The sequence below is a fragment of the Panthera tigris genome, chromosome D4, assembly GCF_018350195.1.
Source record: "Panthera tigris isolate Pti1 chromosome D4, P.tigris_Pti1_mat1.1, whole genome shotgun sequence".
NCBI lineage: Eukaryota > Metazoa > Chordata > Mammalia > Carnivora > Felidae > Panthera > Panthera tigris.
Genome location: NC_056672.1, coordinates 86780074 through 86808014, shown reverse-complemented (window position 1 = coordinate 86808014; position 27941 = coordinate 86780074). Strand labels below are relative to the sequence as shown.

The following is a 27941-nucleotide window of genomic DNA, read 5'->3' as shown; positions in this document are numbered from 1 at the left end:
CTTGGGATTCTCTCTCCCTCGCTCTCTGCCCCTCCCCGACTCGCACAAGCTCTCTCTCTACAATAAACAAACAAACAAACAAAAAAAGAGTACCTTTCCAATAACCTACCGATGTCTGACTGCCGTGGAAACATCTACAGATCTGGCAGGCTTAGGTCTGGTCCATTCCTACCTGCTCCAGCCTTTTGCACTGGCTCTCACGGGCTCAGCCGTCTACATGACTAAACCTGAGCCTGCCCCCTGCCCCCGACAGCTGGTCCAACACCCGTCTTACGGACATGGACACAGGGGCCCAGAGAGGAGTGACCTTAGCTAGATGCTGCCTGAGCTGGATCCAGGCTGTCCCCCACCAGTGGCCTTAAGCACTGTGCTGACCACTCCCCCACCTCACCCCAACCCTAGGGGCCCTCCCTGTCTGAGGGACCCATCCACGCTGCCGGGTTGCCAAGTGGCCTCAAAGGGGCTCGCCAGGCTTCCCTCGGCCTTTGCCCTCCCGGAAACTCCACCAACTGCACCCCAAGGAGCGAGTCCCCAGCGATGGCCCAGGAAGCAAATGGACCCATCAGCATGGCAACGTGGAAGGACATTGTTTAATAAATCATTTATTTGACTTGAGGTCGATGCACACACGCTCTACCATACAAAAGTTGGAAACTGCAACAAATCAAGTGCCAGAGGCAGTGCATGGACGTGTAAACAAAGACAAATGAAAACACTACTCTGAGTGATCTGGGAGCAAACCAGAGTAGCTGGGGGGGGGCCCAGGCTCAAGATGACATTCAGAGTGCAGGGGAAGTGCAAATGAACGGAATGTGGGGCTGGAGGGGAGGAGGGTCCCCCCGGGCCTTCCCATGCAGGAGGCTGCTCCTTCCTGGACACCAGCCTCAGAGAGGGGGGGGTTGGGGCCAGAGCCCTGGCTCAACACAGGGTCCTCCAGTCTGGGGGAGCAGGAGCGAGCGTGCAGGGAGGCGATGGGCCGGACCCGCACCACCCCTCTCCATTTCCCTTCTCTCTCCCTCCCAGGACGCCTTTGCCATTCAGGGGAGAGGGGCCCTGGTCTGAGGAGCCAGTCCTCCGGGGTACGGAGAACAAGGAGGAAGAACTCGGTTTCTCTGGGAGCCCTCTCAGCCTGAAAGGGGCAGAATCACAAAATAAAGTGTTAAGGCAATAAATAAAACATCCCACCTCCGGTGAAAACACTGAGTGAAGTCAGTCTGCAGGGCTCACAGCACCCTGCGGATGTGGGGACAAGGTGGGGACGGCTGGAGGACCAGCCGATGCACAGCTGGAGCGTTTGTGCGTCGAGCCAACGGCAAAGCGCCCGGCAAAGTTTCTTGTTCTAATGAGGGCAGGGGAGCCAGTCCAGCCCTGTCCATCCTCTGACCCGCCCGATGTGGTCCCTGGGCCTGCCCCCGACGGCAGCACAGGTGACAGGCCTGCGATGAACCCTGGGCAGCCTCCAGCTCAGCCCTAGCACCACCCAGGGGGTTCCAGGCTCACAGAGGCAGGTGGGTGGGGCGGGAGGACCAGCCCCACCTGTTCCATCTTTGGTGGTGGCAAAGGGGAAGAGAAGTGACAGTCTTTGGCAGGACGAGGGAATGTCAGAGGACAGCATCCTGGTTTCCTGCTTGGGTTTGCCAAGGGCCCAGTCCCTGCCCAGGCGTGAGCACAAGGAAAGCAGACCCACCCCGTCCCACCCTTGGATGGTCCAGGCCTGCCACCCGTCTAAGGTACCCCCCCCCCACACCAGGCACTCTGTGGCCCCCACCCTCCCAATCTGGAGCTGCAGAGTCTCTAGGGTGGTGGCAGGGGTGGGGGCCAGCAGGCACCGGGCACCGAGAGACGGTCTAAAGCCCAGGTCCCTTCTAGCTCAGGCCTTCCGTGGCCTTCACCAGAGCCCCAGCACCCCGTCTTCCACCTCTACCTTCCCAGCCCCGTCGTCAGCAGCCCTCCGGCTCTGCCTGTCCCACCCCTCCTCACAACAAGGTCTCTCTCTGACCACCTTCCTCTCCCTCAGGCCCCACAAGCCGCTGGTCCAGCTGCTGCTTTGCCCAGGGACAGCTGAGGGCAGTCAGGCAGGCCCCCAGGGCTCCAACCCTCTCCAAGGAAGTTTGCAGGGATTCCCAGATGATCAGGGACAATTGCCCTAGGCCACCAAAGCCCAGGCTCTGCCGACGCTGACAGCCAGGGACACCCAGGCCCTTCGACACCAACCCTAAGGAGGGGAGGAGACGGCCCTTTCACTGCCATCGCCGTGTGGACAAGACCCAGGCAGCACCCCTCCCCGAGCGTGCACCCGCCACTACTGGAGCAACTCCGGGGGGCCGTTCTCTCGGGGCAGCGCCCCGTTCAGGCCAATGCTGCTGGCCACCGGCGCCCCCAGGTAGCCAAGCAGGATCTCGCTGCGGCGCCGGGACAGCTGCAGGATGTCGTCTGCCAGCGCCGGCACCGAAGTGTAGCGCACGTTGTCCAGGTCAAACATGTCCCTCAGGTACTGCACGATCTGGTGCTGGGGGGAGGGCTGGTGTCGGGCCTCGGCCACGGCCCCTGCCCCCCTGCCCCCCTGCCCCCTGCACTGACATCCTCCGGACCACCCAAAGCCCCTTGACCCTCCCCCAACCCGTCCACAGGCTCCCGCCCTCCTGGTGCTTCCTCCGGACCCACGTCGGCCAGGCTCCCCCCGGGCACCCCCGCTCACCCCTTCTCGGGGAGCAGCCCAGGCAGACCATGCACTCCGTTTACCTTGAAGAAAGCACAGACTTCAGCGAGCTGGGGTTTGGGTCCGAGGAAGCCAAAGGCTAGGACGGGGCTTACGTGCTCCGATACGGAGTAGAAATGGGAGATGAAGCCATCAGGCACCTGCAAAAGTGGTGAGGCTGAGGGCTGGGACGCGGCCAAGCTGGGGGTGGGGGGGGGAGCATATCAAGAGCTGGGCTTTGGGGGCCTGGCTCAGTCACGTGCTCGCTGGGTGACGCCAGGCAAGTGACAGGGGCTTTCACCTCTGCAGAATGGGGGGTAACCTTGGGGCTGCTGTGAGGACTACACGAGGAAGGGGGCGGGCTGGGCTCCGCACCAGAAGTGCCCAGAGTACTCGGCAGTGGCAGCTGGTATCAGTTGGGCAGCAGGGCCTGGCTGGCAGAGGAGAGCCATAGATCACGGCCCAGTCAGAGCACCAGGCGCTGCCTGGGAGTACAGATACCAGCCGCCTGTGGGTGGGAGGGAGGCGACTCTGCCAGCCACACCCAGACGCCTCGCCACGACGGCCTCCACCCCTCTTGTGGGCCCTTCCTCCCTCAAGGATGCCCTTTCCCCACGGGCCCTTCAACAGTTTCCGGTGGCCCACGCTGTGCTGGGTCCTGGAGAGATTAAGCGTACCTATGTGTGCCTTCGAGGTCCCCCTGGGAAAGGGAGAGAGAAAGGGCAGGACAGGTGGCCAGTGCTGTGACAGAAGCCAGAAGGGACGGCAGGGCCTTGGGACTCAACTGGACCTCCTCGCGCGTTGGGGGGGGGGGGGGGGGGGGCATTCTTCTGCCCCACCCCCAGCAGCCCCGCCCCCAGCTCAGGCCGTGCGGATTGGTCAGCAGCACTGGGGGCCCCGCCCCACCCCGCGAGGGTCACTCACCATCAGCAGTCTCCTCTTCGCTTTCAAGACTGACCAGCAAGCAGTAGCCAGGGCCTAAATCAAAGATGGGATCCCACCCAGGTTTCAGAATGACAGGTCGGGCCTGCAGTCCCTCCCTGATCCCAGCTCTCCCCAACCCAAGCAGGAAGCGGGGGCCTGGTGCCTGAGCTCTGTTGCTTCCTTCCCCTCAACTAGGAACCAGTCACACTTAAATCTGACCTGGACTCTAACCCTTACTGCTGCAGGCCCCTCAACTAGCCGCTGATCTTCCCGGGGTCGCAGTTCCCTTTGCTGTGAAACGGCCATGGCCGAGCACCTCCACCTCATTCAGAGGTCGTGGGGGTCCATGGTCACCGCCTACAAATTGCGGGTAGAAGACCAGCCCCAGGCCATGTAGCACAGCTGCCTGAGGGGCCCTGCACTCAACTCTCTCCTGCTGTTCCTTCCTTCTTCCTATGTCTTAACTTGGCTTAGTAACATGCATTAAAACGGAGCAGAATTCTCCACGGGAGACCACAGTGCAGAAGGAAATGCCCCCCACTGCGTGGGTTCTAAACGGGCGCAGAGAACATCAGCCTCCCCTGGGAAGCTGCTCCAGCGCAGATGCTGGTCTGCCCAGCCCACAGCCCCACATCGAGCGGGGGAGGGAAGCCTGCCCGGCAAGGTGACCGCTGCCTGACGGCGGGGGTAGGGGGCCCAGCCTTGGTGCCCAGAGCCAGGGACGGAGGAAAGCAGGGTCCAGGCCAACACGTGGGGTGACGGGAGCGTGTGTGGGATGTGGAGGGCAGCCACCCACCGTCTCCTTGAAGCTGTCTGACAGCCAGCGGTTCCTCAGGACGGCGAGCACCGAGGACGGGGGGTTCTCCAGGTCCTCGAAGGCGTCCATGAGTATGAAGTCCAGCACAATGTCGAAGAAGCTCATGCACACCACCTGTGAGAGGGCAGGGATGCTCTGAAGGCTGCAGGGCCACTGTCCAGACGGGAAGACCGAGTCCAGAGAGGTGTGGGTGTGTGGGGGCCTGGGTGGGAACACACAGGTGAGTGGGCACATCCCTGGGCCGCAATGGGGTACAGCCGGGGCCGTCTCCCCAGCAGCCTGGGCCCGCTGGCAACAGCAACGGAGCCACCTCAGACCCTCAGAATCAAGGCAGAGCTCGGCACAGGCATCCCTTCCCTGCTCAAGGATGTTCGGTGTAAGGGACCCCAGGGTACTGGGGCTCAGCACAAACCAACTCACCCCACGGCCCTCCAGCTCCAGCCGCGTGGTGGCCCAGGTCTCAGGCTGCAGGGCATAGCCCATCATCTCCTCGTAACTCTCCAGGAAGCCTTTGGGGCTCTGTGGGGAGAAGCACAACCCACTCTGGTCATGAGAGAGGCTCTAAGACTCACTTGGACTGGATCGCAGGGGCAGGCCTGTGCCTGGGGGACGAGCCAAGGCAGGGCTGAGGCCTATCCCCGAGCAGCGGCCGTGGAGGACACCCGGCAAGAAGTGTCCTCTACCCACCGCTACGCGCCTCTGCAGACACCAGGCCACGCCTGGGAGAGGTTCAAGAACAGCGCGCCCCGCCACGTCTCAGACCAGCTCACGACGGAGTACCAGGTGCCTCCCGGGAGATGCGCACGACACCACGAGCTCACTTTGCAAAGATGCGTGAGGACAGGAGGTTGAGTCGAGCAGCCAAACATTCCAATCTGCACGACCCCGGCTGCCACTGGTGAAACGGGAGAACCTGCGGCCCACACTCACGGGCCGATTCCGGGGGAGTCGGGGAGCTCCGGCTTGTTACACAACCAGCCCGGTGCCTGGGCCTAAACGATAAATAGCATACGAGACCTGCTGCTGTCGGCACACAGGACGGGCCCTCCGCTCTCTGGGGCCGTGGGGCGGAGCTGGGGCTGGCGACGCCACGTGCACACGTGGACGTGCATCTACGGACACGGAAGGCTGGGACGCGCCAGCGGCTGTGCTGATAGGGGCCAACTCGGCGAATTCGTGCGGTCTGACGAGGAATGGTCCAGCAGTATACCCACTTTCTGATTAGGAATACTGAGGCTGCGGGAGATCAGCGATGTGCCCAAGAGCCAGGCAGGGTGGAGCTGACACACGACCGCACGGGCAGGTTGCCACCCCTTATAGAGAACTATGGGTGGAGAAGCCACCAGACAGATGTTCGCCAAAATGTGAACATGTGGGGTTGGGGACGGTTTTTCTTTTTGCTGTTATGTATCTGTTGGGTTTTTGTAAAATGAGCATGAGTATTTCTATAATCATTTAAAGAAAAAATAGAAAAACCATTTCTATTAAGTTTTAAAGAGAATTTGCTAGGATGGCCTTGACCATGACTTAACCTCCCGAAGCCTCAGTTGCCTCATACGTAAAGGAGGACGATGAAGATAAGGGCTGGCCAAGCATGTCTGACACCATCTCACAAGGTCCCTGGGGCACACCCACTCACACTGGAGAGGGTGCACGTCTGGCCCATGGACACACAGTGACGAAGTGGTCTGACTTCTCAAGTCTGGAGCCTGGGTGCTGTCCACAGGACGGGCACCCTCCCAGCTCTGCCTGCCTGCAACAACCCAACGGGGCTGTGTCGGTTCCCGCTCCAGTCCCAGGGCTCCACATAGGTGAGCTCCGCTCTCCAGAGTGCTAACCAGCCATTCACCAAACCTACGTCCCGCACCCGAGCGGAGGCAGAAAGAGGAGAGCTGTACTCCTGGGCCTCGCAGGGAGCGGCCACAGAGATCAGGCCGTCTGCTAAGCTCCTGGCACTCACCTTAGCCTCACCTGCCCACCCCTCACTTGTCCGTGTCTTCACTCTCTTGGGAGCCCACAGAGAACAGGCCAAGGCCACAACTGGGGTCAGGCCAACCTGGGTTCGGATGCCAACTCTAGCCTCCCCACACTTAGAGACCTGGACAAGTTCCTCTCCTTCCTCAGGCTCTGTTTCCTCATCTGCTGAGTGGACAGTGTAGTCAGGACTAAAGAAGCTACTAGAGGTAGAGACGTGTCTAAAGCTCAGGGCCCGCTGCCGGGTAAACAGCGGCTGCTGGGAGAATAATTATGCACCCTTATGGAGCACCTGCCCCGTGCCAGGCCCTGGGGCTGGGCACACCTGTGCCGGGACAGCTGTGGTCCTGGTCCTCACGGAGCTCACAGAGTAGTGACAAAGAGCAACCCACAAATGGGGTGCAGGGTGGGTGTGCTGGCGGGGTGAGCCCAAGGGCTCTTGGCAGAGTCCTCCTGAGGAGACAGACGGCCCAGCAGGGGCTTAGAAGATGGGGAAGCAAGGAAGAGCAAAGAAGGGGGGGTGAGGGGGGCTTCCAGACACTGGTATAAGTTCCACCTCCTAACCTCGGTGCTGGGCACACAGGGGTTGATCTTTTCATTAAATCCTAGATACCGTTTTTATACCCTCGTGTGCGTATTCGACAGTAAAGTAGTTAACAACAGCATCAAGGATCAGTGTTCCAGGTGTTTAGGGACCACCCTGTGCCATATGCGAAGGCCCGGATCAGGGAGAACGTCTGGAAGAGCCTATACGCTAAAAGCCTGAGCCCTTCAGTCTGGACGAGGCCAAGTGTACATGGCAGCCGGTCACAAAACGAAACTCGGTCTGTACCTCAAAGGCAGCGGAAGCGAGGGAGCACGTCAGGCAGTTGGGTAACGAGATCAGAGGCGTGTTTTGGGAACCATTACTCAGACAGTGAGGTGAAAGTCCTGGGGGGTGGGGGGAGGCATCTTCAAGGGCTTTGCTCCAACAAGGGACCGATCAACATGACAACTCAGGCAACCTTATTAATAAAGAAATGTGAAGGAATGGATACAACAGATTAAAAGGATCACTGAGACCCAGCATTGGCCAAGACGTAAGGAGACGCACGGTTACACAGCTGGCAGGAGCTTCGGTCATTAAGTTGTTAAGGCGTTTCAGACAGCAAACCGGGAAGCCCTTCTAACTGGGCCCAAGACACGGTATTGCCACATCTGGGTTTTGCCCCACGGAAAACCAAAGGTACCTAAAGAGGTCCGTAACAGACAGACTAGAACAGCAGTGTGACGGGGGAACGTCAGACACAACCGTAATGTCCATCCACTGGAGCACCAGCCGAACCACAGTCAGCCCTCCCGACGGACTACTGCGCAATCAGTAAAAGTAAGCATACCTGCTGACACGGACAGATAGACAAGATACGCTCTTACACGACACAATAAAGCTGCCCAACAGTTTGCAGGGCGCTTTGGAAATTAAACAACCATGTCCAAGGGTTATCAGTCCACGAAACCGAGCAGGAGAAACACCTCGGGCTCTGGCAGGTGGGGCTCACGGAGACCGATGATGGTTTGCATTTTAGAGTCACTAAATTGTGTAAAACCGCGTGATGGTATCATCAGGTGAAAAGCAAGACAGGTCTTTGGGGCGCCTGGGGGGCTCAATCGGTTAAGCGGCCGACTTTAGCTCAGGTCACGATCTCGTGGTCTGTGAGTTCGAGCCCTGAGTCAGGCTCTGTGCTGACAGCTCAGAACCTGGAGCTTGCTTCCAATTCTGTGTCTCCCTCTCTCTCTACTCCTCCCCTGCTTGCTCTCTGTCTCTCTCAAAAATTAAATAAACAGGGGCGCCTGGGTGGCTCAGTCGGTTGAGCGTCTGACTTCGGCTCAGGTCACAATCTCACGGTCCGTGAATTCGAGCCCCGCGTCGGGCTCTGTGCTGATGGCTCAGAGCCTGGAGCCTGCTTCCAATTCTGTGTCTCCCTCTCTCTCTACTCCTCCCCTGCTTGCTGTCTCTCTCAAAAACTAAATAAACATTAAAAAAAAATTTTGTTTTAAAGCAAGGCGGGTCCATATTTTTAAAAATTAGTACAGGAGGGGCGCCTGGGTGGCTTTGTCGCTTAAGCGTCTGACTTCGGCTCACGTCATGATCTCGCGGTTTGTGGGTTCGAGCCCCGCGTCAGGCTCGCTGCTGTCAGCTCAGAGCCTGCTTTGGATCTTCTGCAATTCCCCCACATACCCCTCCCCAGCTCACGTGCATGCGTGCTCTCTCTCACTGTCTCAAAAAAAAAGAAAACATTAAAAAAAAAATTAGCCCAGGAAACCTCCCTAAGCCTTTTCCAGGAAACTCCCCTAGAGCCTTTAGGATGAAGTCAAAGTTCCTCAGCTTGATTTCAGATTAGGTTTTTTTTTTTTTTTTTTTTTAACAGAACCAAATAAAAGTTACAAAAATAAAAATAAAAATAAAAAAGACAAGGTGAGAAGAAAACCTGAAAAAAGCTACCTTCTCGGCCTTGGTCATCAGGCCCGTCACCATCTGCCGGCCAACCTCCCCGAAGAAAAGCTGGTTGCTCTTGTCTTCCAGAAGACCCTAAGGAATGAGGAACGGAGGGGAGCGAGCCGTCGGGCTGGCAGTCCCCCAAAGCTGGCGGAGAGGTCAGTATAATGGGCCAGGCAGGTGACTCTGTCTGTGCAGAGGAGCCAGGGGCGGGAGCAGGCCTGGCAGACCTTCCTGACTGTCCCCAGCCCCGGCTTCATCCTCCCCAGGCGTCCCCGACACCCACCTCGAAGGCTTGCCGCACACAATGCAGCTTGGCCAGAAAGTCCTGGTCACTGTAGCAGCCCAGCAGCTCAGTCCTGTGGGGAAGCACACACAGTCACACCCCCTGGGCCCCGTCCAGCGACGCCCCTGTGGGGTCGGGGTGGAGCCGTGCGTGGCCCCGCCTCAGCCAGGCAGCGTGACTTTGGCCAAGTGCCTGCCCTCCTCTAGGGCTCGGCTGCCCCCAAACCAAAGGAAGAGGCTGACTAGCTGGTCTCTGAGGACATGTCCTCAGGAGCACTGAGTACAGCTGGCCGGTCTGGACACTGGGAGTCGGGCCGACCTCGGCCTCCTTCAGGCCCCAGCCAGCAAAGGACCCTCACTGGCAGGGGCCTGGAATGGCCAAGCAGGTCCCAGCTGGCAGAGTGCCAGGACAGGGGGCTCCCGCCCATTCTGGCTACCCTCATGCACCTCACTAAGGCTTCAACCAGGCTTTCCAGCCATGTTCAGTCAGTGAACTTTTTAAAGTTTATTTATTTTGAGAGAGAGAGAGAGAGAGAGAAAAAGAGAGACAGTGTGTGCGTGCACACGTGCGCAAGCACAGGGAAGGGGCGGAGAGTGAGGGAGAAACAATCCCAAGCAGGGGATTCGAACTCACGAACAGTGAGCCGAAATCAAGAGTCGGAAGCTTAACCAACTGAGCCCCCAGGTGCCCCCCAGTCAGTGAACTTCAAATGCACATGCTTAAATCTGGAGTCACGGCCAAAAGTCAAGTTCTGAGTTCCATATCAAGTGGCAAAACTAGTTTAAGATGAACAAGAAACCGAATTATGCCAAGATAAGAAAACTGAGGCCAAGAGAGGTTAGGCAACCTGTCCTACGCGCGATGAAGGGACAGAACCCGGCAAGGATCAGGTCTGTCTGTCCCCAGAGCCCGGCCTCGGGGCCGCTGCCAGGACGGATTCCTTTGGGACACAGGGCTCAGAGAGAGTGCCCACTAACAGAATGGCTAGAGCCCTCTGACAACTTCGCGGAAGCAGAAATCATCGTTAACTCACTAATTACACGGGTCTGTGGTTGCTAGTTCCGGCCCCGTCTGTCTCGGAACCTAAGGCCGTCCTCAGCCCTCCGCGTCTGGGTCAGGAGCACCGTGGCCCTCGGCCAGCCTGTCCAGCTGAGTCCTCACCAAGCACTGCTGGCTGGCTTCGCCGGCCTCCGAGGGGGACAGGACGTACCCACCTGCCCCCTGCCCCCCCCAACCCCCCGCCTCCTTCCGCACACGCTCACCTGAGGGTCCGGCAGGGCACCTTCCCCTCCTTCACCAGTTGCAAGGCCTCCTCGTAAGCGGCGGCCGGCCTGGAGAGCGGGATCGAGTAATCTCCCACCTGCAGGGACTCAAAGAGCTGGGGGGAGGGTGTGCAGGAAGAGGAAGGTCGTGTCAAAGCCTCTGTCGACCGACCGCATCCCAGCGGGTGAGGGTGCCTGCCCAGGGGACACCCGAGGGCCAACATCTCAGAGGGGATGCCAGATGGAACAATGAGCCAAGAGGCCAGAGGCCTAGATTTCAGTCCTCAGCATCCCCGTCTCCAGGAGCCCTTCCCAAAGGGACCATCTGCTGGACAGGTGCCCACACTCTCACCACCCCCCCACCCCCCGCCGGGCAGGACAGCTGGGCCTGACACGTGTGGCCGTGACAGGAGACTAACGCCAAGCAACAGGCATGCAGTCTAAGAAGGGAGAGGTCAGTGTGGGCTGGAGCCATGGGGGTGGAGACCCCTGCCCTCACCCACAGGACCTATGACCCCGGCTTCGCAGGCTCCCCTGTCCCCAGCAAGTGCGTGGAGTCCCCAGGGAGCCGCGCTTGGTAACTGCCAAGTTCCGCCCCTGTCAGAGGAAATGCCTTCGCTTTCCCGTGAGCCAGTGCTCACGGTGAGAGTTCACACGGGGGCCTGGACTTCACTCCACCCCGCCCTCCCTCTCTGCCCATCCACCCCGTGCCAGGTCACCTCTGTGGCAGAGAAGAAGGAATCCTCAGAGGTCAGGCTGTCTTCATCATCCGCCCGTAGATGCAGGGAGCCCTCTGTCAAGGGGAGCATGAGGGTCCTCTCTGGGAAAAGCAGGAAGAGAAGGGCTGAGCTGAGAGTCCGAAATCACCGGGCTTTTTGGAATGCGCACGTGCCCAGCTACCAACATGCGATTCCGGGCCAGATGCTGCTACTGACCACGCAGCTCCTGTTTACTGAACACTCGCGCGGGAAGATTCTGGGCTCACGGCCTCAAATGAATGGCTTCTTTCAACGGTAAGCCATCCTTGGAGGTGGGAGGGGTCAGGCGCGGACGAGGCTGCTGAGGGGGCCACGCAGCCGCACCCTGGGCCCGATGGTCCCTGAGCTCTGCACGGGCAGGCTCCGCTGTACTGTGCGGCCCCGAGCAAGGAGACTCCCCCCTCTGACAAACTGAAACTTAGCCACTGGTAAGAGCTCAAGGGAGTCCACGGGCCACCTGGCATTGCCAGCCCCACCCACGCAAGGCCTGCAGGGGTCCGGACCTTCGAGGGCTCTGAGGAAAGGTCTCCCAAATAAGCAGAGACCGTGGCCCTAATGGCCCCACCAGCCTCCTCTGCCACATGGGGCAGGGTTCCTCCTCAGGCAAAGCCACTTGGAGACAGGCCATGGCGGGGTATGTCGAGGTAGCCAGCCCTTGCCAGGCCCGCGTCGCCGCTGGCAGAGCTGAGGGGCCGGACACGGGAGTCTGATACACCCCCTCGGGGCTGACAGCACCCAGAGAAGGGTCCTGGGGCCCGCTCACTGCGTGCGGTCTGACACACGGTGGGCACCAGGAGAACGATGGCCGTCTGGCTCAACATCTTCATGACCTCTCGGCGACATCATGTACTTGTACCTCAGAGGAGTAGGCAATAAGACGACTTTTTCCTTGGCCCTTTGGCCTGTTTTCAACTCATCTCCACATGAGCCATCCCTTCTGCCTACCTGGTGCCCACAGAAGAGGGCTCAGACCAAAAGCCTGGAGCAGCCGTCAGGGGAGATGCCAACGTCCACACCTGAAGGTCTGCTCCCGAGGGGATGGGGCAAAGCACACTGGCCAGGGACTCCCAGGGCCACACCAAGCCCTGCTCCTGTCTGCTACGTGTAAAAGCCCGCCACCGGGGTGCCTGCCTGGTTCAGTCAGTAGCACACGTGACTCTTGATCTCGGGGTTCAAGCCCTACGTCGGGTGTGGGGATTAGTTTAAAATGAAATCTTTAGGGGCACCTGGGTGGCTCAGTCAGTTGAGCGCCCAGCTCTTGACTTCGGCTCAGGTCATGATCTCACAGTTCGTGGGATCAAGATCCACGTCGGGCTGGCTCTGCACTGACAGTGTGGGGCCTGCTTGGGATTTTTCTCTCTCTCTGCTCCTTCCCTGCTCACGTTCTCTCTAAGTAAAAAATTAAACTTTAAAAATAAAATAAAATAAAAATAAAACCTTTAGGGCACTTGTTGTGATGAGTACTGGGTGTCATATAAGAGTGAAGAATCACTAAATTCTACTCCTGAAACCAAAATGACGCTATATGTTAACTAACTAGAATTTCAATAAAAATTTGGAGGAAAAAAATGTTCTCAATGAAAAAATGAAAACTTAAAAAGAGAATGCCTCTTTTTTTTTTTTAAATATACACAGTAAGTCTTCACCTTGCTTTTGAGTTGGTTTATTTAGAGAGAGCGTGCACACACGAGCGCAGAAGAAAAAGGAGAGGGCGAATCCCAAGCAGGTTCTGCGCTGTCCGCACAGAGCCCAATGCAGGGCTTGATCTCAAGAGAACGTGACCTGAGCCAAAATCGAGAGTCGGATGCTTAACGGACTGAGCCACCCAGGCCCCCTAATGCCTCTGCCTCTTGAAGCCTCAGCTGCCCCATCTATGCAATAAGGCAGTGATCAAATGAAGTCCAAAGGCTCTGAGGACTTTGAGGGAGCCCACCCCCCGGTCTCTCGCCACCTCCCACCTCCACCCTGCCCCCACCCCATCCCACCCCAGCCTGTACCAGGCCAGCTCACCAAGGTCCAGCAGCACGCTGTCGGAGGGGAAGGTGGACCCGAACTCCTCCTGCAGGTGGTAGGCCCGGTGCAGCAGGGACTCCAGCTTCTCTGCAAACTCCCTTCGCTGTGACTCTGGCTGCAATTGAAACGACGGTTCGATGCTCCCCAGGCCAACAGCCCCTTCCCTCACCAATGATGGGGGGGAGGGGAGCAGGCTCTGGGGCCCGGCAGCGAGAGTACGTATCTTGACCTGAGCTGCCCAACACAGCGGCCAGCCAGTCACACAGAGCGACTGAGACTTGAAATGTGGCCTGTCCCGACGGAGATGTGCCGTAAGCATGAACACAGGCCGGATCTCTAACACTTAGTGCCGGAAACCCACCAACGAACGAACAAAAGTCCTCTGAAACATCTCCATGATGTTCCACGGTGATCGCGTGTTGAGATGACAGTATTTTGGAGGTACTAGACCACAGAAAATGTATCATCAACGTGATTTTTACCGGTTTCCTTTCGCTTTTGAGCGTGGTCTCTAGGAAACTTTAAATGAGCTATACGGCTCCGCACGGAACAAGGCTGCTCTGGACCCCACCAGACCTGGGTTGTGTCCTCGGCACCACCAGTTCCAAATGGCGTTGACCTCGGGTAGACGACTTCCTCATTCTAAGCCTCTGTTTCCGTATCTGTCAACTGAGATGAGAGTACCTACTTCCCAGAATTTTAGGGAAAACTTGAAGAAAAGAGGGTATGCAAAGCCCTGCATATAAGACTGGCCTGTGGTGATGACCAGTATGTGTTGGCTGTTGTAACAGTCATTGTGATACGATACACAGCATGCACGCAATGTGGAAGCTGTAATATGATACTCATCATGTAAGACATCTGATATGTATACATGTGTAATAACACTAATACAGTCACTATTCCACAGTTCCCAATTCCACTGTTACTACTAACCGCGTGTGCTCGGGACCGTCCTGCACCTGAGGGGCAGCAGCCTGTGGCTCAGTGACCTCCTCACTGCCCTTGGCCTCCAGGCTGGTATGTGGAAAGAAACACCACTCCTTTGACCCCAGGAGCTTCTCAACCAAGGGGCCAGGCCCAGGCAGGCCTGGCCCTGTTTTCCACCAATGCTGCCAGATCCTATACCTGCAGGTAACCGGACTCTGGGGAGGAGACGAGGGCCGGCTCTGGCCTCAGGCCCCTGGGGACAGAGGTGGAAGGGCTCAGAGGAGGATGGCGATGACCGAGATGACTGCTTACACTGAGTGGTCACCCTGAACCAGGCACTTCGCTGCTCAGCCTCACGGCATCCTTGAAGGCAGGTGGGCCTACGACCCCGATTCACGGAGGAAAACTCAAGGGAGGTTAAGCGGCCCAGCCTGCCCAGCTAGAGCCCGGCAGAGCCCAGGGAACCTCAGACCCACCGTCCACTTGGCCCAACTCCCCGAGAGGACCAGACCCCGCACAACGTGGCCGGCAGAGCCTTGTAGCTCTGGCAGAGGTCTGCCAGTTCTCTCTCTGCGAAGCGGCCTCGGATTAGGGAGCGTTTCTCTGCCGTCACGGTCACACCGAAAGCGCAAATGACAAGAGAAAAAGGATAGGCTGAACTTCATTGAAATTAAGAACTTTTGTGCTTCAAAGCATGCCATCAAGAAAGTGAAAAGACAATCCCCAGGATGGGAGAAAGTATCTGCAGATCCTGTCCCCGATAAGGGATTTGTATCTAGAATGAAAAGCCCTTACAAGTCAATAATAAAAAAATATAACCATTCATCTATGGGTAGACACTTGGATTGCTTCCGTAGGTTGGCTATCGTAAATCCAAGTGTCCATCCACAGGTGAATGGATAAAGAAGATGTGGTCTACGAGGGTGCCTGGGTGGCTCAGCTGGTTGAGCGACTGACTTTAGCTCAGGTCATGATCTCGCAGTTTGTGAGTTCGAGCCCGGTGTTGGGCTCTGTGCTGACAGCTCAGAGCTTGGAGCCTGCTTCGGATTCTGTGTCTCCCCCTCTCTCTACCCCTCCCCTGCTCACGCTCTGTGTCTCTCAATAATAAATAAACGTAAAAAAAAAAAAAAAAAAAAAAAAGGAAATGTGGTATATAAATACAATGGGGTATTATTCAGCCATAAAAAAGAATGAAATCTTGCCATTTGCCACACGTGGATGGACCTAGAAAATATAATGCTAAGTGACATAAGTCAGACAGAAACAAACACCGTGTGATTTCACTCATATGTGGAACTTAAGAAACAAAGCAAAAAAAAGAGACAAACAAAAAAACAAACTCTTAAATACAGGAAACAAACTCGTGGTTGCCAGGGCAGCGGGGAGGGAAACGGATAAAGGGGGTTAACAGTACCCTTAACATGATGAGCGCTGAGTTATATATAAAATTACTGAATTAAAAAAAAAAAAAAGACAAATAGCCTAATTAAAAATAAAGCAAAGGATCCGAATAGACATCTCTCCATAGACCTACAAATGGCCAAGAAGCACAGTTAGCCCAGGGAAATGCAAATCAAAACCACAATGAGATAACCATTTCATACCCAATAGGAGGCCTAGAACCAGAAAGACGCAAAAAGGAGTGTTGGTGAGGACGTGGAGAAATCCGAACCCGCCTACACTGCTGATGGGAACGTAACATGGCACGTTACGGAAAACAGGCTGGAGGGTCCTCAAAATGTCAAACATAGTGTTACCACAGCACCCAGCAACTCCACTCCTAGGTACACACCCAAGAGAGTTGAAATCTCGTGCTCACACAAAAACCTGCACACAAATGGTCGTAACAGCGTTCCTCCGGAGAGCCACAGAGTAAGAACAACCCAGGGGCTCTGTTGAGCGTCCGACTTCGGCTCAGGTCATGATCTCACGGTTGGTAAGTTCGAGCCCTGAGTCGGGCTCTGTGCTGACAGCTCAGAGCCTGGAGCCTGCTTCGGATTCTGTGTCTCCCTCTCTCTCTCTGCCCCTCTCCCGCTCATGCTCTGACTCTCCCTCTCTCAAAAATAAACATCAAAAAAACCCCCCACAAAAACCCAAATGCCCATCAACGGATGAATGGATAAATAAAATGTGGTACATCTATACAATTGAATATTACTCAGCAATAAACAGAAATGAAGTAGTGATCCAAGTTAGAGTGAACCTTAAAAAAAATATGCCATAGGAAAGAAGCCAATCATAAAGGCTACTAATTGCATGACTCCCGTTCATAGAAATGTCCAGAACAGGTAAATCTATAGAGAAGAAAAGTAGATGAGTGGCTGCCTAGGACTGGGGGGCACAAAGGGACGGAGGGGATCTGACGAAGTACATGGGATTCCTTGGGGAAATGATGAAAATGTTCTAGAGCTGATCGTGGTGATAACCACACAACCCTCCATATACTAAAAGCCAATGAATTGTACAATTCAAAATGGAACTGGATGGAAATGAATCGTATGGGATACGAATAATATTCTAAGAAACCTGTTAAAAATTCTTTAGCACAGAAAACCGCCTGGAAGGATACCAAGTGGTTATGTCTGGATGAAGGGTCATAGGCATCAATAATACTGCCACTAACGATCATTTCTCGAGCAACTACTGTGCGCCGGGGTCCTACGGCTGGCAGTGGCATCCCGCCGAGGGCCCCAGCATGCAGAGAGGCAGAAGGCCTCTGCCCAAGTGACACGACACGAGCTGCGCATCAAACACTGGGCATTTTTCCCCCCACTCTTTTCCATTCCTATAGTTTTCACTATTCTTTAGGGAATTCTTCATCGCTTTCAGGAAGAAGACGATGAAAGTTCTAGAATGTTCCGACGCAGTCTTAGCAATCAATACCATTTTGGAACTAAAACTGCCTCCCTTCCCTTCCACGACCTGACAGAGTCCTGCAGGTGTCCATCAGCCGCCACAGGCAGAGGTAACCTGGTGCAGCTGTGCCCTTGGGCACCAGAGGCTTTGTCACCCCCCGGGGACTTTCTCTGATGTTCCTGTAACGACACTGCTCCTTTTGTGTGGCAGGCCTCTGAGCCAATGTCCCCAGCTAGAGAAGAGGGCACCACACCTTCCGCTGGTGCCAGGCATGTCCTCATCCTTATACTTCAAACTATTTCCCAGGCTCCCCTGCCAACTGGCTCATGGCCAACCAAGGCGCAGGTGGAGGAGGTGTGGAGTGGGGCAATGGGCAGAGAAACTCCTCTCCCAGTCCTGACTCACACCGTATCTCTGCCCCACCCTGCCCAAACGGGGCGACCCCTGCTGGTAAGCCCCCTCCATGGTTCTGGGTTCCGTGGCTCCTGAGCTCTGGGCACACCCCCTCCAGCCCGAAAGCTCTCGGCTCCTCCCTCACCTGGGCCACCTGCGTAATTCCCTGGGCTAACCTCCCTTTTTAACACCCAAAGTTGCTTCCGTTTCCTGGCTAGACCCTGACTGACCCTCCAGAGACCGTCAGACTGCTCCCCAAAGAGCCCCCGCTTTGTCCTCGCCCCAGCAGAGGACAGGAGCTCATAGGTTTGTCGTTGTTGTTGTCGTTTAAATACAGAAAAGTACAAAGACTCAACAACAGTCCATGGGCGCCTGGGTGGCTCGGTCGGTTAAGGGTCCAGACTCTTGATTTGGGCTCAGGTCATGATCTCTCATGGTTCATGAGTTCGAGCCCTGCATCAGGCTCCACACTGAAAGCACGAAGCCTGCTTGGGATTCTCTCTCTCTCTCTGCCCCTCCCCTGCTCATGATCTCTCTCTCTCTCAAAATAAATAAATGAACATTAAAAAATACTAAACAGTCCACAATCCTATCGCCTATACAAACCCTCCCCATAAGCAAGGCTTGAAATCAGGAAAGACAAATGATAAAGTGACATGAAACCCCTTTCCCCCCTTTCCTTGTAGACCCACTCCTCACAGACCACAGTTAATAATTTCCTGAGTTATCTGTCCAGAGGAAAGGAAAAATCCACATGCATACCAGCAGTTACCCACTGGCACACATGTACATAGATATGTCTTTAAAAAAATTTGTTTTAAGTTTATTTATTTATTTTGAGAGAGACAAAGACAGCTCGAGTGGGGGGGGGGGGGAGGGGAGAGAATCCCAAGCAGGCTCCTCACTGTCAGCACAGAGCCCAATGTGGGGCTCGAACTCGCGACACCATGAGATCATGACCTGAGCCAAAACCAAGAGTCAGACGCTTAACTGACTGAGCCACCCAGGTGCCCCTGGATATGTGTCTTTTTCAACATGGACACACACAGGTCATGCTATACACATTCCACATCTTGCTTTTTTCGCTTAATGACATATTGCGGAGGCAGCAGCCTATCAGCCTATATAGAGTGTCCTCAGCCTTTTAACGTCTGCGTGGTACTCCAAAGCACTTTTTAATTTTTTTTTTTAACGTTGATTTACTTTTGAGAGAGGAAGACAGAGTGCGAGCAGCGGAGGGGCAGAGAGAGAGAGGGAGACACAGGATCAAAGGAGGCTCCGGGCTCCGAGCTGTCAGCGCCGTGCTGGACGCAGGGCTCGAAATCATGAACCGCGAGATCACGACCTGAGCCACCCAGGCGCCCCTACTCTGGACCACTATTGATTTGACATGTAGATAGTTTCCTTTTTTTTTTTTTTTTCCTGGTCTTTAACTGTTACAAGATAACGCTTCAGTAAACACCCATCCCAAGAGGTGTGTTTGCTATGCTTTAGGCCAAAATTTATTTTAGCTTTCTTACTATCTCCTTTCTGACATTGAAATAAATACTGACTGGGGCACCTGGGCGGCTCAGTCGGTGAAGCGTCCGACTTCGGCTCAGGTCATGATCTCGCGGTTTGTGGGTTCGAGCCCCGCATCGGGCTCTGTGCTGACGGCTCGGAGCCCGGAGCCCGGAGCCTGCTTCCGCTTCCGATTCTGTGTCTCCCTCTCTCTCTCCGCCCCTCCCCCACTCACGCTCCGTCTCTGTCTCAAAAATAAATAAACATTAAAAAAAAAAAAAAACAGACAGAAATACTAACAGTGCCAAATGCACATGTAAAGAAAAGACAGGACACAGGCTGTGTGATCCACTCAACCGAACGCAGGCTATTTTCCCCCCCAGTCCTTCATAAAATGCCCCCTTTTCTCACATAGTGGGGATCGGGGTGTGATCATCACCATGGATTACTGGGCAATTCCTAAGCGTCGGGCATGTGCTAGGCACGTCACGTTGAGTATGTGACCTGGCTGGATCGACACCCTGGTCGGGGGGGAAACTCCCACCCAGGACAAGCCACTGCCTGGCACAAGGCCAGGCTGTTACCCTGCCTCCCGCGGCTGGCTGCCGCTCCAACCCCCCACCGACCTCCTCCACGGCTGGGAGCTCAGAAAGACACAGGAGAGGACCACCTACCTCAGACAGCACCTCCGAAGCAGTCTCGGGGTTCCGCAGACTGTCCCCCGGCGTGGGGGTGCTGCTGCTGTCCCCTCTCTGCCCCACGCTCAGCGCCTGCTCCCACTTCTGTAGAGCCTCCTCGAACAGCTCCATGCCTGAGCCCGGGCAGGAAGAGAAGCGAGAGTCCGACCTCAGTGGCGGAGAACAGTTGGGCCCCACGCAGCGTCACTCGGGACGGGGCTCAGGAGACCAAGGAGGCGGGAGGACCCCCAAAGGACAAAAACGGGCAAGACTCTATCAGCCCGGCCCTGATCACTTTTCCACCGTGGCTCAGGTGACAGGCCTCCGTTCAGACCAGGTTTGTTCCTGGAGACTGTCCCCTGTCCAGAAATGGCTGAACAGCCCTGAATGAGGGTTTGGGCGTCCAGGAGCGGGGTTGCAAAGCGGCACCTGGAAAAGTGTTCTGAGCCCGGCCCGGGCTCCCGAGAGGAGACCATTCTTCCCCCGACTCTGCTCCAGGAGGGCCCCCAAGGCTGGCCTCTTGGCCCCATACCCTGCATGTAGAGACTCTCCGCATCGCCGTCACCGGCGGTCACAGACTCTTCCATCCCTCTGGCATCCCATGGTCCTGAGCACGCAGCCGTGGGGCTGGATGAGTTCACTGCTACCATCTGGGCACCAAGCAGCACAAGGACCCGAGGGCAAGGGGTAAGGCCCTCCCAGGCTCTTCGTAGGACCCGAGCCCCTCCCACCGCCTGATCACGTCGCACACCCTCTCCGAAGACCGTCCCCGAAGCCGGCCCCTGGCACGGCGTCCAAACCCTCAGCACGGCCTGCTTCCACCAACTCTCAGCCCCTGACGGCCCCTTACACAAGATGTAGAAGTGGGAGGAAATGGAGGCCAACGCCCGGCCTGGGAACCAGCAGCCATCAACAAAAGCCGCCCTGGGTCCATTCCCTGCTCTGGGGTTCTGTACTGGGAGGACTAGGAAGACTGAGGGAGCACCCACCACGCACAGGGTGGGGCGGAGCCCGCACTCGCCACAATTTCTTGCCCTCCCAGGACGTGGGCCCCTCCAGGCCAAGAGCTATTTCTTGGTCACCCCCGAGTCCCCAGGGCAGAGCCCAGCTCAGAGCTTGCTGAATGGATGGGTAAAGAGATGAGCAAATGAGCCCAGAGCCACTCTCATTGATCTCTATATCCTCAGCAGAGTCCCCGGCATAAAACAAATGCCTGCTTGGTGCCTGATGAATGAATGAATGAATGAATGAATGAATGAATGAATGTATGTATGTTCATAGACCAGTATCTTCCCCACAAGACCACAAACCTCTCTTCTGTACCTATCCACCTTTCTCTCGCCAATGCCTGGCACTCAGTAAGTGATCAGTGACAGTCTCTGAAAGCCTGCATGGATGGGGCGCCTGGGTGGCTCAGTCGGTTAAGTGTCCAACTTCAGCTCAGGTCATGATCTCACGGTTCGTGGGTTCGAGCCCCACGTCGGGCCCTGTGCTGACAGCTTGGAGCCTGGAGCTTGGAGCCTGCTTCGGATTCTGTGTCTCCCTGTCTGTCTCTCTGCCCCTCACCCACTTGCATTCTGTCTCTGTCTCTCTCTAAAATAAATAAACACTAAAAAAAAATTTTTTTGAAAGCCTGCATGGATGGACGAGTGAATGAATGAATGAATGAACGAAGAGACCGAATGCAATCTCTTCTCCCGTCTTCCCACCAGTCTGTAAGCTCCCCGAGGACAGCAACTAGAGCCTATTCTGTGCCAGGGACTGAGCCCGGAACCCCTGGTGCCCTCCCCCAGGTAGTTACCGAAGCCAGGCTGTGGGAGGAGCCTGAGCGCTTGCTGGGCTCGATGGAGGAAATGCCACTCAGAGTGTCGTTGCTCTTGCTGCTGGGACTCTGCATCCTCCGGCTGGCGTAGCCTGTGAGGAACAGGAGGGCAAAGGTCACGCAGGCTTTGACCCGAGGCTGTGCACAGGCTGTTCCCACCTCCAGGCGATCCTCTCCCTCACCTGGGAGCCTGGACTCCCCACCCTTCTAAGGCAGGGTGACGGCTGCCTAGTGCATGCACCTAGCACAGTGCTACACCCCTGCATGTCATCCTGCTCACTGCCATGTCCCTGTCACCCAGTGCAGGGCCTGGCCCAGAAGGCCCCGGATCTGCCAGGTAAGTCTGAGAATGAGGTCTGACAACTTCCCCAACTCCTCCTCACTCAGTTTCCCCTGTGTCGCTGACTAACTGATTTGGAATTCTTCTCCTTCCAAGAAGAATTTGAGACAATGACTTTTTTGGGGGGGAGGCGGGGAGCACAAGCGGGGGTTGAAGCAAAGAGAGGGAGACAGAGGATCCGAAGCAGGCTCTGTGCTATCAGGCTGACAGCAGCGAGTCCGATGTGGAGCTCAAAGTAACGAACTCGAGATCATGACCTGAGCCAAAGTCAGACGCTCAACTCACTGAGCCACCCAGGTGCCCCGGGGTAGCTAGGTGGCTCAGTGGGTTGAGCGTCTGACTTTGGCTCAGGTCACAATCTTGCAGTTTGTGAGTTCGAGCCCCGCGTCGGGCTCTGTGTTGTCAGCTCAGAGCCTGGAGCCTGCTTCAGATTCTGTCTCCCTCTCTCTAGCCCTCCCCCTCCTGCTCGCTCTCTCTTTCTCTCTCTCTCAAAAATGAACATCAAAAAAAAATTTTTTTTAGTACACACATGGGAAAACATTTTTAATAGGTTTTTTTAAAAGTTTATCTATTTTGGGGCGCCTGGGTGGCTCAGTCGGTTAAGCGTCCAACTTCGGCCAGGTCATGATCTCACAGCTCGTGAGTTCGAGCCCCGCGTCGGGCTCTGTGCTGACAGCTCGGAGCCTGGTGCCTGCTTTGGATTCTGTGTCTCCCTCTCTCTCTGCCCCTCCCCAGCTCATGCTCACATTCTGTCTCTGTCAAAAATAAATAAACTTAAAAAAAAAAAATTAAAAAAAAAAAAAGAGTTTATCTATTTGGAGAGACAATGCAAGTGAGTGGGGGAGGGGCAGAGAGAGAGGGAGAGGATCCCAAGCAGGCTCCCCGCTGTCAGCACAGAGCCCGATGTGTGCCTCAAACTCCTGAGCCGTTAGATCACGACCTGGGCTGAAGCCCTGCACTTAACCGACTAAGCCACCTGAGGCACCCACACACACACAAAAAATTATTTTAAGTGAGAAGAGTAGGGAGGGGATAATAAGATAACACCAGAGCTGGTGGTGGTGGTACAGGGCAGGCGAGAGGCTGGAGCAGAAACGGCTCCAGGTTTCCCAGGGGTCAGTGCCAGCCAGAAACCCAGCCTCCTCAGCAATTCTCAGGTCCTATAGCCAAAAGACTCATTTTTCCACTTGCAAAGGGAAAACTTCCCTTTTGCGATGAGAATTCACAATTAAAAATCATTTTCACCTCGGGGGGGGGGGTTCTTTTTTTTTGCTTCTTAAGCCAGCTTTCTCCCAAGATGTGAGCCTGTGAGAACTTCCTGCCTTGGGAAGAGGGTCACATGACACTCAGGTCATGGCCAACGCTGGGCTGCTGGGTTACAAGATAAACAGGGGCCACGAGGGCTTTGAAAGCCACAGCAGCACACACAAAACAGTTCAGAGGCTACCGGGCAGGGGCTGGGTTAGAGGAGAAGGGCTGACCGCGAGGGACATGGCGGGTGGGGATTGAGCGCATGGCTATGGGTGTTACACAAAATTACGTGAAGAACTGTATGCTAAAGAGGCGCCCAGGTTTAAGCGTCTGACTCTTGATTTCTGCTCCTGAATCTCTCGGTTCGGGAAATCGAGCCCCACCTCAGGCTCCACACTGGTATCGCAGGGCCTGCTTGGGATTCTCTCTCCAAATAAATTAATAAACTTAAAAAAAAAAAACAAAAAAACTGCACACTAAAAAGGGTGAACTTACTGTATACAGAGTCAACCTTAACTTTTATTTATTTATTTATTTATTTATTTATTTATTTATTTATTTATTTAAAATGTTTTTTATTCATTTTTGAGACAGAGAGAGACAGAGCATGAGCAGGGGAGGGGCAGAGAGAGAGGGAGACACAGAATCCACAGCAGGCTCCAGGCTCTGAGCTGTCAGCACAGAGCCTGACTCGGGGCTCAAACTCACAGACTGTGAGATCATGACCTGAGCCGAAGCCGGACACTTAACCGGCTGAGCCACCCAGGCGCCCCCAACCTTAACTTTTAAAAAGGGGAGGGGCAGAATACCATACGGCTCTGAAAGCACATGGCCCTTCTTGCTCCCACGCCGGGGACTTCCCGCCCTGGGCTGCGTGCCACCAGCCCCCTCTGGACCCCCAGGTGCTCCCGAAGGGTCCTCAGATACTAAGAACAACCGCCACCGACAGGACATGTGCGCCCGGGCGCATCACCCACCAAATCCTGAAGGCGACTCAGGGAAGGGTCTATTGCCATCCCTGCTTCACAGACGAGGGGAAATCAGCTTGGAGACGGGACGTCACTAGCCCAAGATCCAACAGCGAACGTGGGGCCCAGCCGGGACTCGACTCTCGGTCAGGCCCTCCCCCACTGCCTCACGCCTACCTTTCTTCACCGACGGCACCTTCCTGGCCATGAGGATGGGGAGGGGCACCGTGCCCAGATGTGCGCCTCCGATCTCCGGGCCGACCCGCTTCTTCCTCCGCCGTCGCCTCTTTAGCTGGTGGGCGGCCAGGGCCAGGGCCACGGTCCCCAGGGCTGTGGCGAAAAGAACCTTCCGCAGGCCTGGTGTCAACCGAAGCTGGGAGAATGCAGACTGCAGGAAGAGGGGGAGGCGGCGGGCGAAGAGCTCCGTGGCAGGCAGAGCTGCTCTGGGGAGCACCCGAGGGGTGGAGGGTGCCTCAGGCACTCAGGGACTATTTGCTGACCGGGAATGATAGAGAGGCAGTCGCCCCAAGGGGAGGGACCTGGCCAGGACTTCTGAAACGTGGACCACGGAGATGTAAAGAGGGGGAACTGGGGACAGCAAAATGACAAGGCCACACAGATCACATCTGGGGTCCAGGAGGTGTCCCTAACTCCACGGGTCATGATCCTAACAGCTGCAGTGGCTTTAAGGAGGTGTCAAAGGACCTGGTCAGTGACAGACATTTGAGGCTGGCAGAGAGGGCATCACTGACCCCTCTTACAGACTGAAAAACTGAGGTCAAGTGCTCATATAGCCCTAGGGTGAAGAGAGGGCTTGGGGCTCCAGAGTCCTAACCTAGTCCTTCTTGCTGTGCTGAAACAGGAGACCCCAGAAACCTGGGGTAGCAACAATGAGGGGGAAGCTTTCCCAAATGCTAGGGACCCTGAGATGAGGGCCTCAGTGTTTTGGAGACCAGAGGGGTAAAGGCAGGACCACAACCCACGCCCCCCCAACCTTTACCTGCCCGAACGTCGTGTACAGGAACACAGGGATCTCGGCCACCGTCATGGCCAGGGCCTGGATCACGGACATGCCCTCGGTCCTCCGGAACGCCATGGCAGGACCAGCACCCTGGGCAAGAGCCGTCGGGTCCAAGAGCTTCCAAGAAGAACGTCTTCAACTGGCTGCTGGCTGGGTCCCAGGCACCGTCCACGCCTCAGAAAGACAGAAATGCACATACCAGAGGGTCCTTCCACAGAGCTGAGAGACGAATGACCAAGTTAGACACAGTGATATGCTCACGTGAACACAACGAAATGCCCCTAAGAGTGTCCTGCGGGATGAGGTGGGGGCAAAGCCTACCAGTGCAATGCCAGGCCCAGAATCGGGCCCCTATCTTCTGCACCCACCAGCAAATGCCCCACAGACCCTCTGCCCGCCCTGAGTCCCAGGAGCAGAGGACAGCAGCACTGGCATGTTGGCCCAAGAACGGACCCAAGGCCTGGGAGATGGACAGTCACCCTCAATCCTGGGGCTTTGTGCCACACTTTCACCATCTTTTCAAACCCCGCGGTCCATCGGGTAAACAAAAATGTCAAGCCACCAAAGGGTCATGCCCCTGACTGGCAATCATTATACCTTTTTCATCTCCCACAAAGCCAAGAATGTTTTTATTTCCTGTGGGCTGTATTATGAGAACAAGCAGGGTATTTCCTCAAATAACAACAGCTCCTACACGCTATGTGTGCCCTTTGTGCTGAGTTCTTTGTGCTGAGCTCTTTACCTATGTATGTTAGTTCACTGAATCGTTACAATTCTGTGAAGGAGATGCTAGCTAGCCCCCCACCCCCACCCCATCTTTGCCAATTTCCAATGAGGAATGTGAGGATCAGAGTGGTTAAGTCAGGAGTCCATGGTCATACAGCTAGTATGGGGTAATGTGGACTTGGGCCAAGATCTACTGGACTTTAGACTCTGTGCTCAATACAACCCTTTAGCTAAATCTGACATGGAGCTGGAAGCCGCAGGACCACACGCTACCGGGGCAACATTCCCCTGGGGCCTTCTGAGACCCCCTGGGTACCCCCCTGCCCCGTCCCAAGCCAGCGAATGAGCATAAACATCTTAAGCACACTTTGCCCAGTCTCCAAGATCCTGCAGAGTGCTCCCCCCCGACAAAAACCAAGGATGCCTTCAAGGTCTCCCGGGACCTCAAGCGGAAGGAATACACAGGCCAGGACAGACCCCATCAACCTGGGATGGCAGCCAAAATTGCTGCAGCAGCACAAGAAACCATTTATCCCCAGTGAGCGGGAAGGATGGACGAAGGATGGACGATCCTACCAGTCTAACTCTGGCGCTCGGCTGTGTGCATGAGGGGGCGGCAAGCAAGGGCACAGTCTAGGACCGAGGAAACGGTCATGTTGTCAAGGCTGCGAGGCTTAATTTGCTTAGCTGCAATTTGCTTAGCTGCAAATTGAGCCATGCAACCTCCAGAGGTCGGGGCCCAGGTTAATATCACAACCCAGCCCTCTCTTCCCCCGCTCCCCCAACCTGGCCTGGACCTAGGAGCAGGGGAGACGAAAACACCAGAACACCGGGGGATCAGCAGCTACTATTTCCCAAGCGCTTACTACTGTAGGCCAGGCTTGGAACAGGCGCTCCCTGGAAAGCGGTGGCCTGTGAGTCTAGTCACTCACAGACACCCATTGCTTATGATGGGAAAACTGAGGCTATGAGAGGCAAGCGGCCTGACCGACCTCGCTAACTGACCAAGCTGGGGTGTGACCTCAGCTGCAAAGGATCCCAAAGCTATGGTGTTTCCCCTGAGCTGTCCACTACAACTGCCACCTCCCTCTCCATACCACACCTGAAAGATTTCGGGGCGCAAGCGAGAAGAGCCCACAAGGAGTAACAACAGTGAGCCTGAACACATGCTCCAGAAGTGAGAGAAGCCTGGGAGGCCAGGTATTTGCCTGCAGGAAAGTCAAGAGCAGCCTCAGCTGTCCCAAACGAGAAGAAGAGTCGCACGTGCAAGGTGACAACAGGGGCCCCCAAGCCTGCTTCGCTCCAGGGACGGATCCACAGACTCAGCTCAACTGTGCCCTATTCACCCCCGACACAACCCAGGAGAAGCCTCCTCTTCTCTATGACAGCCTGTAGCAATGCTCCCCACCCTTGCACATTTCCAATGCCATTCCTACCTGGACAAGTCACTCTATAACCTTGGACATAAACATCCTCATTCTACCGGCACTGTGGCACTTACAACACTCTCAGCCCGGATGCCCACATCTTGCGCAGGGGCACCTCCTCCCTTGAAGTGGGCAACCCCATTAATGACTCTGGCCTGAGCATCCCGCCTTTCCTCCTTGACCCCATCAATGTCCCGGACCCAGGCATTCCTCTGAACCACCCTCTGCCCAGTCTCTCTTCATTCCACATTAGGTAGCTTACAAGTCTGACCAAGCTGGGCGCTGGGCACGGGCCACTCCCACACTGGGCCGCAGCAACATCCCCTTCTTCAGGGTCTGTTCATTTCATCTCGGATATCACCCTGCGCAGCCACAGTTCAGGCCCCCTCACCTCTTACCCGACCCCCGGAATATCTTTGAGGGTCGTCCAGATGCCCACCGGCGACACCTCGGCCGGCGCACCTGCTTTCCCAGCCCAGGTTCGGGTTCCCGCGCCCCTGCAACGTTCCAGGCCCGGGCATCTCCTCACTGACCTGGTACCTTCCGTCCCACCTCTCGCGACGCCCACGGCCCGGATACCCTCTCATTCCAACCCGGGCCCTTCTAGTCCGGCTGAGCCCGGACACCTGCGCTCCCACCCAGTCCTTTGCTCAGACCCGGTTCCCGCCAGCTGCAAGCCTCCGTCCCAGGCCCTGCCGCGACGCCCGCCGGGCGGGCTCAACCAAAGCCGCCACTCACCCAGGATCCCATCGCTGCGGAAGGGCAGCGTCTCCTTCTCCAGCGCCCGCGCAACCAACCTCGAGGACACCGCGGGGGGCGTGG

General features: G+C 56.1%; 1 protein-coding gene across 3 annotated transcripts; it reads right to left on the bottom strand.

Moving 5' to 3' along the window:
* Nucleotides 1-586: 586 nt before the first annotated feature.
* MIGA2 (mitoguardin 2) lies at nucleotides 587-27941 on the bottom strand. Of its 3 annotated transcripts, none has more exons than XM_042964497.1 (16): nucleotides 27858-27941; nucleotides 24946-25185; nucleotides 24123-24333; nucleotides 21366-21478; nucleotides 20097-20214; nucleotides 19562-19698; nucleotides 13206-13323; nucleotides 11157-11257; nucleotides 10438-10553; nucleotides 9176-9248; nucleotides 8896-8982; nucleotides 4860-4958; nucleotides 4419-4553; nucleotides 3623-3676; nucleotides 2743-2859; nucleotides 587-2509 (listed from the first exon to the last, which is right to left on the bottom strand). In XM_042964497.1, the coding sequence occupies exons 2-16, from the start codon at nucleotides 25039-25041 to the stop codon at nucleotides 2303-2305; spliced, it is 1782 nt and encodes a 593-aa protein (XP_042820431.1). In that variant the 5' UTR covers nucleotides 25042-25185; nucleotides 27858-27941; the 3' UTR covers nucleotides 587-2302. The 3 variants fall into 3 exon arrangements, with proteins under 3 accessions (XP_042820431.1, XP_042820433.1, XP_042820432.1); XM_042964499.1 differs by having other exon boundaries at nucleotides 24123-24291; XM_042964498.1 differs by having other exon boundaries at nucleotides 24946-25140; nucleotides 27858-27895.

Coding starts and splice junctions, on each gene's coding strand:
- MIGA2 (XM_042964497.1), bottom strand. CDS start 25,041: ATGGCGTTCCGGAGGACCGAGGGCATGTCCGTGATCCAGGCCCTGGCC. Junction 19,699..20,096: donor GGAGAGTCTCTACATGCAGG/GTATGGGGCCAA, acceptor GCCCGGGCTCAG/GCATGGAGCTGTTCGAGGAG. Junction 9,249..10,437: donor GTGCCCTGCCGGACCCTCAG/GTGAGCGTGTGC, acceptor GCTTCCCCACAG/GACTGAGCTGCTGGGCTGCT.